General features: G+C 36.5%; 1 protein-coding gene across 1 annotated transcript; it reads left to right on the top strand.

The window, feature by feature from the left end:
• Positions 1-129: 129 nt before the first annotated feature.
• On the top strand, positions 130-13,428 carry mob1ba (MOB kinase activator 1Ba). The gene is made up of 6 exons (XM_053481488.1): positions 130-305; positions 5,485-5,651; positions 8,148-8,241; positions 8,409-8,542; positions 10,980-11,143; positions 11,893-13,428. Exons 1-6 carry the CDS (start codon positions 292-294, stop codon positions 11,968-11,970), a joined length of 651 nt encoding a protein of 216 aa, XP_053337463.1. The 5' UTR covers positions 130-291; the 3' UTR covers positions 11,971-13,428.
• Positions 13,429-15,396: the final 1,968 nt, after the last annotated feature.

Raw genomic sequence — 15,396 nt, 5'->3', positions numbered from 1 at the left:
TGTTATTTACTGACATATTTTTTTTATACCAGCAGCACTTTAATAGTTTCCTGAAAATGCAACTTGCGCATCATCACGCTGCTGCTAAACCACGTTCGTCAGATCTCGCGAGCCGCTACGAACGCCGACGAGACTTTGAGTAGCGAGGAGAAGTTTTGTTGCACAGAGCGAAGTGTCGCGCGAGAACCCGTGTGTTAGCGTTACTAGGAGTTTAATCCGATATTAATCCGTCTGCGACTCTTTCAACGATTACAACAGCGATTTAATAACTGGAGAACCTGATAAATAGATATGAGCTTTTTATTGTGAGTATAAAATATTGATTTGTTGTTTTGTACCTGTGTGTTGTGATGGTGGTGGTAGTAGCTGTGGAGTTGCTAAGCGAGCTAGCCACTTTCCTTAAAGGAAGCTTTGGACGCGCTAACTAAGCTAAGTGACATTGTTGTGCTTTTTTTTTGTTAAATTGCTCAGAATAATAACGATATTATAACATACGAGTTCAACGATAATGATAATGAAAATAATAAGGGGATGAAAGTTTGCTAAAGCTAGTCACCGGGCTAATGGCTAGTTTGTTTGTTTGTTTGTTTTTTCATACTGAAACAGTCATGAAGATTTAGTAAAGTAACATAATATATCATTTAAACAAGTATAAAACCATAGCTAGATAGTGGTAAAGATTGTAGCAGGTATATATCTATTAACTAAACCATGTATGTCTTGTTCTCTTCGTGAATATTTTAAAAGGAGTCCATTTTCTTGCGTTAACCCATAGTTTCAGTTTGGTTTAAACCCAAATCTACTTCCTATACATGCCCTCCTGACACCATGACGTCACAACCCTAATTAGGACACTACATCTTAAACCAAATGTATGTATAAGATAAACTATATATAAATCTCATAAACTGTGTGAGATTCATATAAACTGTATGAGATTCATATAGACTGTCTGGATATTAGGGATGGGAATCACCAGTCTCAAGTGACGATAATATCACAATACTAGTGGATTTAATTTGTGATTCTGTAAGTATCATAATATTATGATGGAAATTTGAAAATGTATTTGTTCTGGTGACAGATTCTCAATTATTCTTTCATATGACAAAATTGAATTCGAATTTTCACGCGAGATGTAAAATCTTAAGCCTAAAATTCATAAGGGAGAGCATTTGTATGCTGAGGTTTCACTGCATCCTGATTCGATATTGCATTGTTTTCCAATTTTGTTAAAATTTGAAGAAACAAGAAGGGGAAAAAAAATTGAATTGTGAATGTTTTATCAGTTTTGATCAGTGGTTAGAGGACAATTGTCAGACTGGGTTGAACGAGAATAATTAATTGAATATATATTTTTTTATAACAGTAGTTTTCTCACTTAAAAACCAAGCGCAGCATGTTAGCAACATAAAATAACTTCAGATACAAAAGTTTAACATTCAACTTTGAATCAAATAAAGCAAAAAGCTAAATTTATCCTAAGCAGCACATACCTCGGTCATGTCATCCACCATAACTATTATTTCTAAATTACCTTAGCAGATAATTCTTGAGCATGTAGAGCAGTTATGGACAGTTTCTAACACACATGTTTCTTGACTAATTAGAGCACGTGGTGTTTTGAGACTGGTGTAAGCATGTGTAATGAGTGGGTTTGAGACTAATTGGCCTGCAGAGTTTGGAGAAAAAGGCACATCTGAGGCTTTTTAAGATCCTCAACTTTTGATAAGGTAACACCGTGTTTCTGCTGCGCCACTCAAAAACTTGTGCATTTGGCACAGAATTGATTATGTTTGATGTAATTTTTTATGATCGATGAAGCTGAAAAACGTTCTGATGGATCACGGGCTAATCAACTGGTGCATCTCTATTATAAATGTAATAAATCGTTAAAAATGGTCTACGCGATAAGCCTTTATACCGGTGTGTATGTGTTGCGCTGCGATTTAACTGCCATACCACTAGTTGGCGGGGAGGTTTCTATGCCAATGTGCTGAGTCATTTCACTCTCTGGTGCGTTTGTCAAGAAGAAGACGTAAATCTGTAGAAAAAGAAGCCGCAACAGGGTTGCTAATATGTAGATCAATCACAGTTGTGCAGGTTTTACACAAAACTCATGGAACAGCTCTTAACATGTTGATGGGGTTTAATGGGGGGGGGGGGGGATAATACTGACATATGGGGTTTAAAACATCTTTCCGTCTTTTCTGTTTAAGGCAATCTGTCATCTCAGATCATCCAGCGATTAATATATTAAGCAACTTTTTTAAATTATTTTTTTTATTAACCCATAACTGTAATAAAACATTTCATTTCAAACATCTAGTTGGACATCTTTTTAGGACTAAGGCTTAAAACAGTACACATTTTCTAACAAGTTGGTGTTGCATGTATTATTGTTGTTCCTGTTAAAGGTCAGCAGTTTCCGTTCTCACTCTTTATTAGACTTTTTCCCCATCATCCAGCTTTGGTTACATGAAACCTAGTGTTCCTTAAAATGCTTTACACGGTGCCGCAGCATTAAAACAGCTGATTGACTTAAGAAAATGTCAGCTTAAGCTTTATCATCAAGACATAGAATTTGTTCTGTATAATAGACCAGTTATTCATATGCAGCTGTCACATGACGTTAGGAAATTATGTGTGCATGAGGCTTTTAATTAACGAACAGTGAACCGCTGTCTGCTCAAATTCCCAGGGTATGATACTTGATCTGTTCTGTAGCATAGCAGCTCCATCGCTCTACCCTTATTCTCAAACGTGTAACTAGATTTTTTTGTTAAATGTAAAAACAGTCAGGACGGCGCACAAGTCTTCCTAAGTTGCATACGAGTGTTCTTATGAGCATCGTAGGACACACATAAGTCAGCGGTTCACAAATACAGGTCCAACGACTTCTTTAGCATAGCCGGAGGGACATTTAGTCAAAGTGGTGGACATCACAACCTGCAATAATGAAAGTTATGACAATTGTTAAAAGCGCTATACAAATAAGAGTTAATTGAAGAGATTGAACATAGTGTTGTTTCAGAAAAGTGAGAAGCTCAATGGCTCCAGAAAAGTAGACTCGTTCCTTAGTTCATTGTAAACAACAACTTTTTCAAAGCTTTTCACATTTCTTTTAGCATGCCCTGGGAATCAAAGTGAATGTAATTGATTATTTTTTGCCATTAAGCAAGAAATAATCATTGCAGAGAAAAACCCAGTAAAAAAAAAAAAAACTTTCTATATTAGTGTGTCCCACAGTAGAGTAGGTTGCCTATTTTACCAAACATTGCCTTAACCAAGGAAGATGACAGAAATAATTGCTAGTAGGCAACCTCAGAATGTAGGCCATGAGTTACACAGGCAGAGAATGTCACTTTATGCTACTGGCAGTTCTGAGTAAAATGATGTCGAGCGTTAGCTAGGCTTCATGTTAATGCAAGACGGCGGCATGTTTTCAGTAACACAGTGGTGATTTGAGTTTTAGCCTTAAATGGGCTTTATCCAGAGTTTAAGGTCTTGCATTTGTTTCTAATAAGTTAATATGTAGGTTCCCCAAAGTGTGTGTGCCTAAATGCATTTTATAATAGTTTAGATTCCCTCTGTTTTACTCTTTCCCCAAAAACACCATCATCTATGTCAATGTCGAGCCGGTGAACCACACTCCACTAGAAAACAGAAATAGCTGGTAGGTGGTATCTTTTCATATGAGGTCACAGCTAGGGAAAATCTAATTAGCCTGTTCAAGCCCTAGCCAGTACAAAAATGGAAGAAGAACTAAAAGCGGGAATGTTTTTTTTGTTATTGTTGTTGTTCTCCCTACTACAGGATTGCCTTTTTTTACTTTTTATTGTATTTTTACAATAATTGTATTTTTACATTTATCTTCCTGTTTGTTACTTGTAACCCTGCCCCTTAGCGCACACGTTGGCTCTACGCGCAGGCCCAACGGCAGACGCCGAAATGTAAATCAGGATTAACTTGAAGCGTCTATAGAAATAACAATGAGTCACTTGACTTTGCTCCTCTTTTGAAAGGTGTCATCCTCAAAAGCCAGGCCCAAGGGAAGGAGTCCGGAGCAGTGTCTCACAACAGTGTTTAGGGCTGGACTGAATGACAAATGGAAGTCACTAGATTTACATTTACATTTACATTCATGTTTAACATACGGCCTCATGCTGAGCGAGTTACAGAAGCGGTTTGTGATCTTTGTAAAAAAAAAAAAAAAATCATCCTAATGCTTGTTGAGACGAGGTTAGTACAACATAGAAAGAAAATACACGAGTCTTACGCTCACACAACCGACTTTATTTATGCTGCTTGTAGTGGTCTACACTCTTGCCGCATTACACTTCCTGGTTTATTCCCATTCTGCTTTATCATCTGTTTAGTTAGAAATCAGTGCACATTATGATTGCGTATGATTTTGCGTTTTTGATGTATAATGGTGTTTGGTTCAAACTACATTTTTTTACTTATTCACGCTCAGTAGAATCATCAGGTTAATAGTGTTATAGAGTATTGTTTACAGTCCTGTTGAATGGAATATCAGGAAAAATCTCATGAGTTCCAGTTAAAATACTGACTTGTTTTGGTTCTCTTGTTCATTGTATTTTTTTCTTGATATTTGTATTAAACAAGTCATTGCTCAAGCACATCCTTCCTTATCTTCTTTCCTGTTGTTTGGTTCTGCATAATTAGGTTTAGACATGCATGTACTTGCTATAGTAAAGTTTCTTTCCGTAGAGCGGGCTCACTTCTCACCTCATATTTAGTCAGCAGTGAATTATAATATTAAAAAAATATATACACAATTTTTTTCTTATTTAATTATTATTTTTATTTTTTTACATTTCAAGTTCTGTAACTTGTAGCCATGCAATGTGAAGAGCGCTTGATTAGAAGTCACGTTTAGAGAGAGCTCACACCACAGCTGCTAAGACCCCCTGAGCGTGCTGTCTTCACTCGTGTTTGGTTCCTCTCACTGAACCTGCTAATCTGGCATAAAGCTGTCTTAGTGTGTGTCGCGTCTTACGTTCCAGACTCGAAACACAACAGCAACGTTGTCTAGAGTATCTTATAACGCATGCTTCAGAAATAGCCTTTGAGAAGTGCCCTTGCTTTGACAACGATACTAAACAGTAACATTTTTTTTTCAGTATCATGCAGTAATTGTGTGCATTCATGTCTTTATTTGTGCCAGTTTAATCATTAATTTTTATGCTCATAAGTGCCTTTCAAGCACCTAAGGACATTGAACATGACAGATGGAGCAATAGGAATAGCTATTCATAAAAAAAAAGGAACAAAATAATTAAAAATAAAAACAGTAGATAATATCAACAAGGTTGCATATAGTGCAAAATCAATAAAAGTTGAAAACTTATGTAAAAGGTAAAATAAGTAATAAATAAATAGATAAAACAAACAAAAAAAAAATTCCCCATACGGTTCTTTAGACATACTGATTTATCTTTTTGCTTTTCCTCTCCACAGCGGTAGTCGCTCATCAAAGACTTTCAAGCCAAAGAAGAACATTCCGGAAGGCTCACACCAGTATGAGTTGCTGAAGCATGCTGAGGCGACGCTGGGCAGCGGCAACCTGCGCATGGCTGTCATGCTCCCAGATGGAGAAGACCTTAACGAATGGGTGGCAGTGAACAGTAAGCAGCATGTGATCTTGGCGTGTTCGAGTGTGCGAGCGTGCTAATAACAACTTGTTCATTGCATGCTGGATGTTTCACATTATGAAAGTCTAATAATAAACAGTGTGGAAATATATATATATATATATATATATATATATATATAATGTTTTTTATTTTTTCGAAAGAATTATTATTATTATTTTTTTTTTTTTTTGCGACCAGGGATTTGGCTTATTGTGTTTCATAGTAACAAGACAAGCTGTTTTTTTTTCTTTATTTCCTAGAGACACTTATGAGAGATGAACTATTCGTAGATAATGGGACCATAAGCGATAATGGGAACTCGGTTGTCTCTTGGCAGTTCCACATCAAACATGACTATAAATGGTTAAAAGCATTAATATGGTAATAGTTGGAAATTTACTGTTATAAAAGAGAAGATAAATGTAGATGAATAATCAACAATGGATGAGTTAAACATGAAGCAGATAAAACGATCAGCCAAAACATTAACACCACCTCCAGATGAAACAATACTGATTATCAACTACACACCAGTGAACTGGTGACAGGGTCATGGGTACCCAAGGCTTAGCAGCACCAGTAAGTCCAGTCCATAGAAAAGCCAGTGCAGGAGAAATTGTGGAAAAAGTCAATTCTGGCACCAATACAAGGGCACCAGAACACCCATTACACCTGAAGTAAAGGTCGCTGACCTCAGCCTCCAAACCCCTCGATCCCAGGTTCAGTTCCACAAGTGGAACCCAAAACCTAGGTGGTTCTATTGTAATAACCACCGGGCCGTGGATGATTTGGTACTGGGCCACACTAAAAAAATGAAAAATATATATTAGATTTTTTTCCCCCCATTTTAGTGACTATCATAGTCTGCAGAAGGTTTTATTTTGATGATCCCATTCTCTTCCTTCTGCACATCGCAACTCAATGTAATTCACATGCTCCAAGCTTGATTTGTATAATAAAGATAGCCATAAAAGTGCGTTTAGAGCAACTTCAACCATGCTGACGTTCTATATTAAAATCAAGGCAGAATATCCTGAAATCACCACAAAAGCACTAAAAATCATGCTTCCATTTCCAACAACCTGTCTTTGTGAGACGGGGTTGTCTGTAGTGACAGCACTGGAAATTAAATTACTGCACATGACTTCTAGATGGGAACATCTCATTACATGGAAACAAGCTCCTGGCTCAAACTTATTCTGCATTTTGATGTTATATTCCGTCCATGGTGCAAAAAAGGTTGTAACAATCATAAAGTTGATTATATTGTAACAGCATGTTCCAAAGTGTTTTTTTAAAGTGTATTGTCTTTGGATGCTTAAAGCCATTAAAGACCCTGATCTTCATGGGTTAATGGTTTGTTTCCTCATGTAGCTTTGACAGAAACAAACCATGTACAGTATATTGCGCAAAGGTTGTAAAAAACAGACTTAATCCCTTAATATTAGTACCGTAAACACAACATGTAATATTAATTCACTGGATTCACTCATCTCTTAAAAAACAGTATTTGTATAAATACAGTCAACTGTGATTGGGTTTGGAGGTTGTACTGCTAAGGCATGTTTCTGTAGTCAAGTCACATAACTTTTGCTGCCTCTACTGTTCCACTTTCTATTCAGCTATACACCATAGTTTAGTTTGTAGTGCACTGAACACTTTACATTTTGTAAACCAATTAAACTCTAGGCATGCGCTCAGTGCCATTGCTTCTTAGTGCTTCTCTTTTAATAACAACAAAGACCTGGTAGAGTAATGTGAATGAATGTAAGTGATAGCCTCAGGGAAGGGTGGATTCGTGACAGCAGGTGCTTGCTTGAAATGACTGAAGTGTTCGATTTCATTTAATTACAGGGAAGCAAGAAGGGTTGGGTCTGGTCTCTACTCTTCAGCTTAGCTAGAAAAAATGCGTGCAGGTAGTTGTGCCCGTTGCTGTAAGCGATACCTTTACTACTACTAATCAGTGCTAAAATGCACCCTAATTTGTTCCCATTGATACTGTAATGTGTTTTGATATGTTAGGGTTGGAGTTAAATTCTTTACAAATGATCAGTAAGCAGGTGCTAAGGGCTTTTTCTATAACAGCAGCTCTGATAGTAGGGTCGACTTTAATTCTAATTGCAGTTTTGTGTTTCTGCACTTATTCTAATAATGTTTGTATAGTAACAGCTTGTACGACGTGCATGGCACATTCATTAAGAGTAATAACGAAGGGGAAAATAAGGTATTTAACAAAAAAAAAACATAATCTTGCTAGTATTTTCCTCTTGTTTCCATCCTTATATTATCCTATGAACTTATTATATTCTAAGTGACACCTGAATGCTCTGCATGTTTTGCCATTAATTTGTTTTCTCCATTTAATTAGTAATTAGTAAAAAATAATTGTTCTCAGATGCTGTAAAGGACTCTGTAGTTGTCTGATGTCGGATGTTTTTAATGCTTGACATTAATTCTCTCTTTCTCTCTCTCTCTCTCTCTCTGTAGCTGTGGACTTCTTTAATCAAATCAACATGCTGTATGGGACCATCACTGATTTCTGCACTGAAGAAAGCTGCCCTCTAATGTCCGCTGGGCCGAAGTAAGACCTAATAAATGCCCTGATCATCTGCTTCTGATCGGATACTTCTATTTTTTTATTTTAAAAAATCTGCCTTAAGTTTCCATATGAGGCTGATTTTGCATAGTAAGAGATCCTGTTTAAAAATTAAGAACCAACATCTTTAAACTGTGCTGTGTTACTTTCAGGTATGAATACCATTGGGCGGATGGGACCAACATTAAAAAGCCAATTAAATGCTCTGCTCCAAAATACATTGATTACCTGATGACATGGGTTCAGGATCAGCTTGATGATGAAACACTTTTCCCTTCGAAAATAGGTGAGATTTATATATATATATATTTTTGCTTATAAATCGATTTCCCCCACAATTCCAGGTGAGCCTGAGTTCTGGCCAATGAAGCAAGAAGACATTATTTTTCATTTAACCTTCGTAAACATTTAAGTACTTAAAGATATACAGTACACAAAGCTTTTTAAGCTCAGTCACCTGCATTGCAAAAAAAAAAAAAAAACATCGAAAACATTTCAGGAAGCGCTTGAGTAATTGGACATTGGATGGGTTGGGCTTATTTCCATAACAGCCAATAGCATTTAAAGTAGACCACACTGAACAGTAAATTTCCACAAACACTATGCTGGTAAATGTGAAGGATCTCTCACTGTCTTTCTCTTCCTCAAAGGCAAAACCAAAAATGGACATCCACATGTTTGTTTAGCTGCTATGGAGCGAGTTTAATTGTATGCATGTTTTATACGTTTCATATACAACTCCAAGTGAAGGATGAGACATCAGTATTAGTTTATCTATAGGCATCCCTGATTTCAGACCACCTGTGGCCATCTTTGATTTCAGACAGGTTTATTTGAAGTACGGCTCAGAAACTCCTTCATCTGATTGAGCTGATGATACAAAATATTTTTTTTCCTGCAGGATAGTGGTCATGTGAAGTCATTAATTATCACATAGTTGTTTGACTCCTTTTTAAAAACCCAATGATCACCCATCTGAAATCACCCAAACAATCCCGATCAAAAGTTTACATATCCTTGAATGTTTGGCCGCATCATAAACACAGGTTTAAATGGCTATTAAAGTAAAGTTTCACTGTGAAAGTGATTCACTGTAATTGTGATTAGTGTCTGTGCATAAATAGTCAGTGACTTGGCTGGATACTGCATCGTGGGGAAGATAAAAGAACTGGCAATGGAACTGCGTAATAAGGTAGTTGAACTTTATAAAGAAGGAAAAGGACGTAAAAAGATATTTCCACTCTTAAGAATCCCAGTCAGTACTGGACAAGCTCCAATAAAGAGGTGTAAATTAAGAGGTTCTGTTGATACAAAGCCAGGGTCAGGTAGACCAAAAAAATATTTCACCCACTACTGCCAGAAGAAGTGTTTGGGATCCAAAGAAAAATGCAAAAACAATTTGAAAAGAAATACAGGCTGCTTCGGAAAAAAACGTGTTGCATAATAAGGTGCTTGAACACCAGTGATCTGCCCGGGCGAGTTGCTAAGAGAGAGCATTACGGCGCCCATGCCATAAAAAGGCCCAGACAGCACCAAGACAAGCCTCACAGCTTCTGGAGCAGAGTCATTTGGGGAGATGAGACAAAAAAATTACCTGTATAGTCACAGAGGAGTCAACAAGGCTTACAGGGAAAAGTACACCATCCCTACTGTAAAGCATGGTGGTGGATCTCTCATGTTTTGTGGCTGTGAGCTCTAGTGGCACAGGGAAGTGAGTCACAATTGATGGCAAGATGAATGCTGCATGTTATCAAAAAATAAATAAAAATACTGTCAGACAATTTGCATTCTACAGCACAAATGGAACACACTTGACTGTTTCAGCATGACCATGATCCAAAGCATAAGAACAAGTTGACCCTCCAATGGCTACAGCAGAAACAGATGAAGGTTCTGGAGTACCCATCACAGTCTCCTGACCTCAATATCATAGATACAATATCATGGGTAGACCTCAAACATACAATTCATGCAAGATGACCAAAAAAATTTACAGGAACTTTTTGCCAAGAAAAATGGGCAGCTATACCATATAAGAGAATTAATTAGCTCATGCACAATTATTACAAAAGACTGAATGCCATCATTTAAGCTAAAAAAAAGGGGCAATACACATAATTAAGAGCCAAAGTTATGCAAATTATTGAATAGGGATTATTTTCTCATTTTCTTTATTGCCATGTTTTGTTCGATGAATTGTGGCATTGACATATGAGCTTAAGTCCTGTAAGAAATAAAATGTATTTGTTTTGTCTTCTCACTTATGTTTTCTTTAAAAATAAAATTGTACACATCTTGCAAATTCTCCCAAGGTATACAAACTTTTGAGCACAATGTAGCTCTGAAATGTTCCACATTGGGAATGCAGTAGAATGTTAAATGCTTAATACAAACACAATGTTCACACAAATAAAATATGGCCACTGTTTTTTTACTTGCTCTAAAGATGGAAATAAAGTATAGTTTCGTAAACGTCCCGTACAAAGGACAAGTCCGAAAAAGCATGTTTATGCAAATTTGGAGAAGAAAAAAGCTAATCGACTACAGAATAAAATGCTTGAGCTTATTACATTGCTGGGGTTATTATAGCAATAAAACACACTAACCTGTCATTATTTTTTTTTTCTTACTGCTACAGTTGTGTTTTCAGGTTTACTAACAAGACTGTTTTAAGACTGTTACTTAATGTCTAAGTAAACGTCTGTTTTTTGTTTGTTTCTCAGGCGTCCCTTTCCCAAAGAACTTCATGTCTGTGGCGAAGACGATTCTGAAGCGGCTGTTCCGCGTCTACGCTCACATTTACCACCAGCACTTTGACTCGGTCATCCAACTGCAGGAGGAGGCTCACCTCAACACCTCCTTTAAACACTTCATCTTCTTCGTTCAGGTGTGTGCATTAGAGCCGTGCCATTTAACGGTTGATGCACTTTAATTGATCTTTTGTTGGTCAGTTTAATTTATTGATTCAGTGGGTCAGGTTTTGATTAAAGAATCTGTTTATACTTTTAGAATTATTTAGGTAAACATACAAATGTTAAATGCTTAAAAATAGGATGTTTGTTTTTAACAATACAAGTACAAACAACAAGGCATTTAATACATTGTGCCGCATAAAAACTCCCGGTCAGCAGTCTTAACACCTTAACCACTGAGCCATCCCTGTCCAATCAGTTTATGGCTGGTGAAAATACTGCCACCTAGGAGCAAGAAGCAAAAAAGATGGAACTCAGAAAAACAATGCTTTATCACTTTGTACAGTACATGACCTTTAAACAATCAACAGGTTACACAGCATTTTAGTATTTATTGGATACTTTTTAGTAGTTTTTAATATTTTAAAATCTGTTTGAGGCAGATCGACAGCACACATTATTGCTATTAAATTAAATCGAAATGAAAACCGCAATGCCCTAAAATCTAAAAAAAAAATGGAATTAAGAGTTTACACATTATTCACAGGTTCAGTGTGCATCTGTTTGAATGCATGTCTCCTTTTTTGCAAGGTTTTCACACGCACATACAGTACTGTCCTTGCACTGTAAGAGAACATCTGAAAGTAAAATCATTAATAATAATCGATTTAATATTTTTATTTAATCTCTTTCTGGTCTCTTGTGTGTTTATATTCTTTTCTAGGAGTTCAACTTGATCGACAGGAAAGAGCTGGCACCTCTTCAGGAACTGATCGAGAAACTTACCTCTAAAGACAGATAGACTAAGAGAATCGTAATTTTACCCTCTTTTCCCCTAAATTACTGTGCACAGCAGCCTGGTTTAGTTTTCTCTTGTCATTTTACAGGTTTGTGGGACTGGCTCCTGGATTAGTCTTTAATTCTCTACAGTTTTAACTTAGGCAGTGAATGCTCCTTGTGTTTCTAACGTCTGTGTGATCTTTTCTCTAAAACACAAAAAGATGATCGTATCTACGTAAGTGCCTGGCGTATGTCCACCTGCAAACAGTAAATGTTCTGTGAAAAAGCACCACCTGTTTCCATAACTCTATCTTTCCCCCCAAAAAAAACAAAACCAGTTTTGGGGTTTTCTTTGTAACTTAGCGAATGAAGCATGTAGACACTTTGGTAAGAGATAAAGCCACTAAGTACACCTCATTTCTGTTGATATTAACAAAGCTGGAGATTTTTGTTTTTTTTAGTTTTTCTTTCTTGAGTACCATACATAATTTCTCACACCCAAAATAGCTCTCAGGGCTTTGCACTGAGTCTGCAGTCACCTGACATGGCTTTTACACCAATAGAGTAATTCAATAGTTACATAAATAGTAACATAGATAGCTTTAAATCAGTTTAACTGTAAGCTCTTGATTATAAAAGGTGGGTCTTTCAGTTCATGGGGGAAAGGGATTGGGTAATGATTACTATGCAATGTCCTTGTTTCTTTCTTTAAAATATTTGTTCTCTCCATAGGCAAGACTGGTTAACCCCAGAACTAGTGCCAATATCTAATTCAACACAGTCTGCTTGTGTAAGTCAAAAATAAGCAGCAGGAATCCTGAGAAAAGGCATTTAGTTCAAGTGTTTATTTGCCTGACTTTATACCTGTCAGGTTTGTCAGGTTCTCGTCTATGTATCTACATAAATATAAAATGGAGCAAAACATGAATTAAGCTTATAAGTGGAGTGTATAAGTCTATCTGTATCACACATAAATGACCAGGTATTGGTATCTAATGTGTAATCATAGGGATTTAAAAAAGCTCTAATATCAATTGCTGTTTTATTGTTTGCACTTTGAATGATCAGCATAATGAGAGGTTTTATTCCACTACAGCTGCCTCGTCCAAAATTGGTCATTATTGTTATTCCGACATGCTGCAAAATTACTGGATGTCATTTCCCTACTGCTAGATAGTTTTTGATTTTTAAGTCGGATTCACCTCATGAATGTTAACAGGATGTTGTGATGGATATAATTGCTTGGCCTTTTCTTATGAATTTTTTTTTTTTTTTTTCAGATAACATGATCATTTTCCTTCAACCATGTTCGAAAACACTGTAATGTTTTTTTTTTGTTGATGTTGTTGCTGAGAATCTTGTAAATAATGTACACACACAAGGTATGCAGTGGAAATGAGAGAAAGATGTTTAACTCACAAGACTTTTTGTGGTACAATATTGAATGCTGTTTATAGTGTAATAAAATGTTTGACCAAGATGATGTTCTTGCATGTGTAAGAGTTGATTAATAAGGTAATACACCCATATATTCAGCTGTTAATAAAATGTGAATTGATAGATAGAAAGAGACTTTTATTGATCGCAAAGGATTTAAACCCCATAACCCTTAGGTGGGCTGTGCCGCCGCCTTATGTCAATCAACAGTACTTTTTCCCCCTACGTGACCAGAGTGATTCTCACTTGAAAAACACTGCAATAGTGACAGATGTAGCTGTATGTTGCCATCTACTGACCAATTGCTCTAATTGCACGATCAGCCACACCATTAAAATAACCTATTGGTATTTTGTACCAAGACGTTACTACTGCATTCTTTAAGACCTGTAAGAGGCAAAATGTCTGACTGGCTTGTCTTTCACAGATACTTGATTGAATTAAGATATGGGAAAATTGAAGGCCAAGTCAACATCTTGAACTATTTGTCATGTTCCTTAACCAATTTCTAAACATTTTTGCAGTGTTACAGGGTTCATTATCCTACTAAAAGAGGCCACTGATATTAGGGAATACTGTGTATACTTGCTCAGCATCAACGTTTAGGTAGTTCTAGGTTAGTAACTTCCACATAAATGCCAAAACCCAATGCTTCCCAAACGAACATTGTCCTAGACATCACACTGCCTCCAAAAGCTGGCCTTCCTCCCAGCATGCAGTCTTTCCCAAGTTAGTCCAGGCCACCTGTTTTCATTGATCCACGGTCCAGATACCTTTCTATTATAGTCACCAAAATTAACTTTTTCAGCAGTTGGTGCTACAGTAGCTCTTATTTGTGATCATATCAGACAGGCCAGGACTTCCCTCCCATGCGCATCAATAAGCCTTGGGCAGCCATGACCCTGTCCTACCTTGTACCTTCCTTGGATCATTATGGTAATTAAGCACTGCATACCCGGAACACCTAACAGGACCTGACATTTTTTGGAACATATTAACTTACAAGAACAGACTGTTCACTTGCTTTCTAATGTTTCCCCTCTCTTGACCGGTGCCATTGTAATTAGTCATTTAATATTGGTGGTTTTAATGCTGTGGCTGATTAGTGTAACTAAATTTCAAAGTCAAAAGTATGACGTAATATTTTAAAGTTATATATAATTCTTCTTTGTCTTTCGGCTTTTCCCTTTCATGGGTTGACACAGCTAATCATCTGCCTCCATCCAACCTATATCCTCTGCATCCTCTTGTCTCGCATCAATGAACTTAATATATATTATTTATTATTTTAATTAATATAATAAATAATAATCATATATTAGATATAAAAAAGACAAGTTCAAATAAGATCTTGAAAGGCTAGTTATTAAGTTGAAGTAGCAAGATATTAAGTAAGTAAGTAAATACGTTTTTAAATAAAGGAATGAGTTAAGTCAAAATGATCATCAATGTAATAATAGTTAAGTTGTAATATATGGCTTTTACTATTCCTGCTTTGTAGTTTAGGTGTCATTTTGGCCACAAGAGGGCGCTGGCTCACCAGATATATAACTGAACAGCATAAAACATTACTTTCTTTTCAGACCTTTATGATCTGGACAGTAAAGAGCAATCCAGCCATGTCTAGTGGATTATCTAAATTAAAATTTCTATTTCCTGTCAATAAAATTAAACGTTTTAATGCGACAGGCTGCAAAGTGCCTAAAGATACAATTTAAAAATTGTCTGTTTATGTAATAACCTCAGCAGCAACCTCATTTCCCCTCTCGTCTGTTCCAGCCACTCAGCATTCAGCATCAGCAGTATACTAATTACCGGCCTGATCATCTGTACCTGTTTCTCACTGGTTCATGTCTGAATGATTCATAGGTCACTATGTGGCTTTACAACCAAAAACTGGTCAGGTACAGGGACTGAATATGAGACGTCTGGCTCTTCTGAAGCAAAATATGAAGAAATTATAAGGTGGTTTAAGATTTTTGAACAAATTTGGCATTATGTATTTCTATCT

The sequence above is a fragment of the Clarias gariepinus genome, chromosome 21, assembly GCF_024256425.1.
Source record: "Clarias gariepinus isolate MV-2021 ecotype Netherlands chromosome 21, CGAR_prim_01v2, whole genome shotgun sequence".
In the NCBI taxonomy this organism is placed as follows: Eukaryota; Metazoa; Chordata; class Actinopteri; order Siluriformes; family Clariidae; genus Clarias; species Clarias gariepinus.
This window is presented reverse-complemented; position numbering and strand designations above follow the sequence as displayed.

What these genes read in the sequence shown, in the direction of transcription:
- mob1ba (XM_053481488.1), top strand. An exon ending in CGAATGGGTGGCAGTGAACA is followed by an intron (nt 5,652 to 8,147) that starts GTAAGCAGCATG and finishes CTCTCTCTGTAG; the next exon opens with CTGTGGACTTCTTTAATCAA. An exon ending in ACTTCATCTTCTTCGTTCAG is followed by an intron (nt 11,144 to 11,892) that starts GTGTGTGCATTA and finishes ATTCTTTTCTAG; the next exon opens with GAGTTCAACTTGATCGACAG.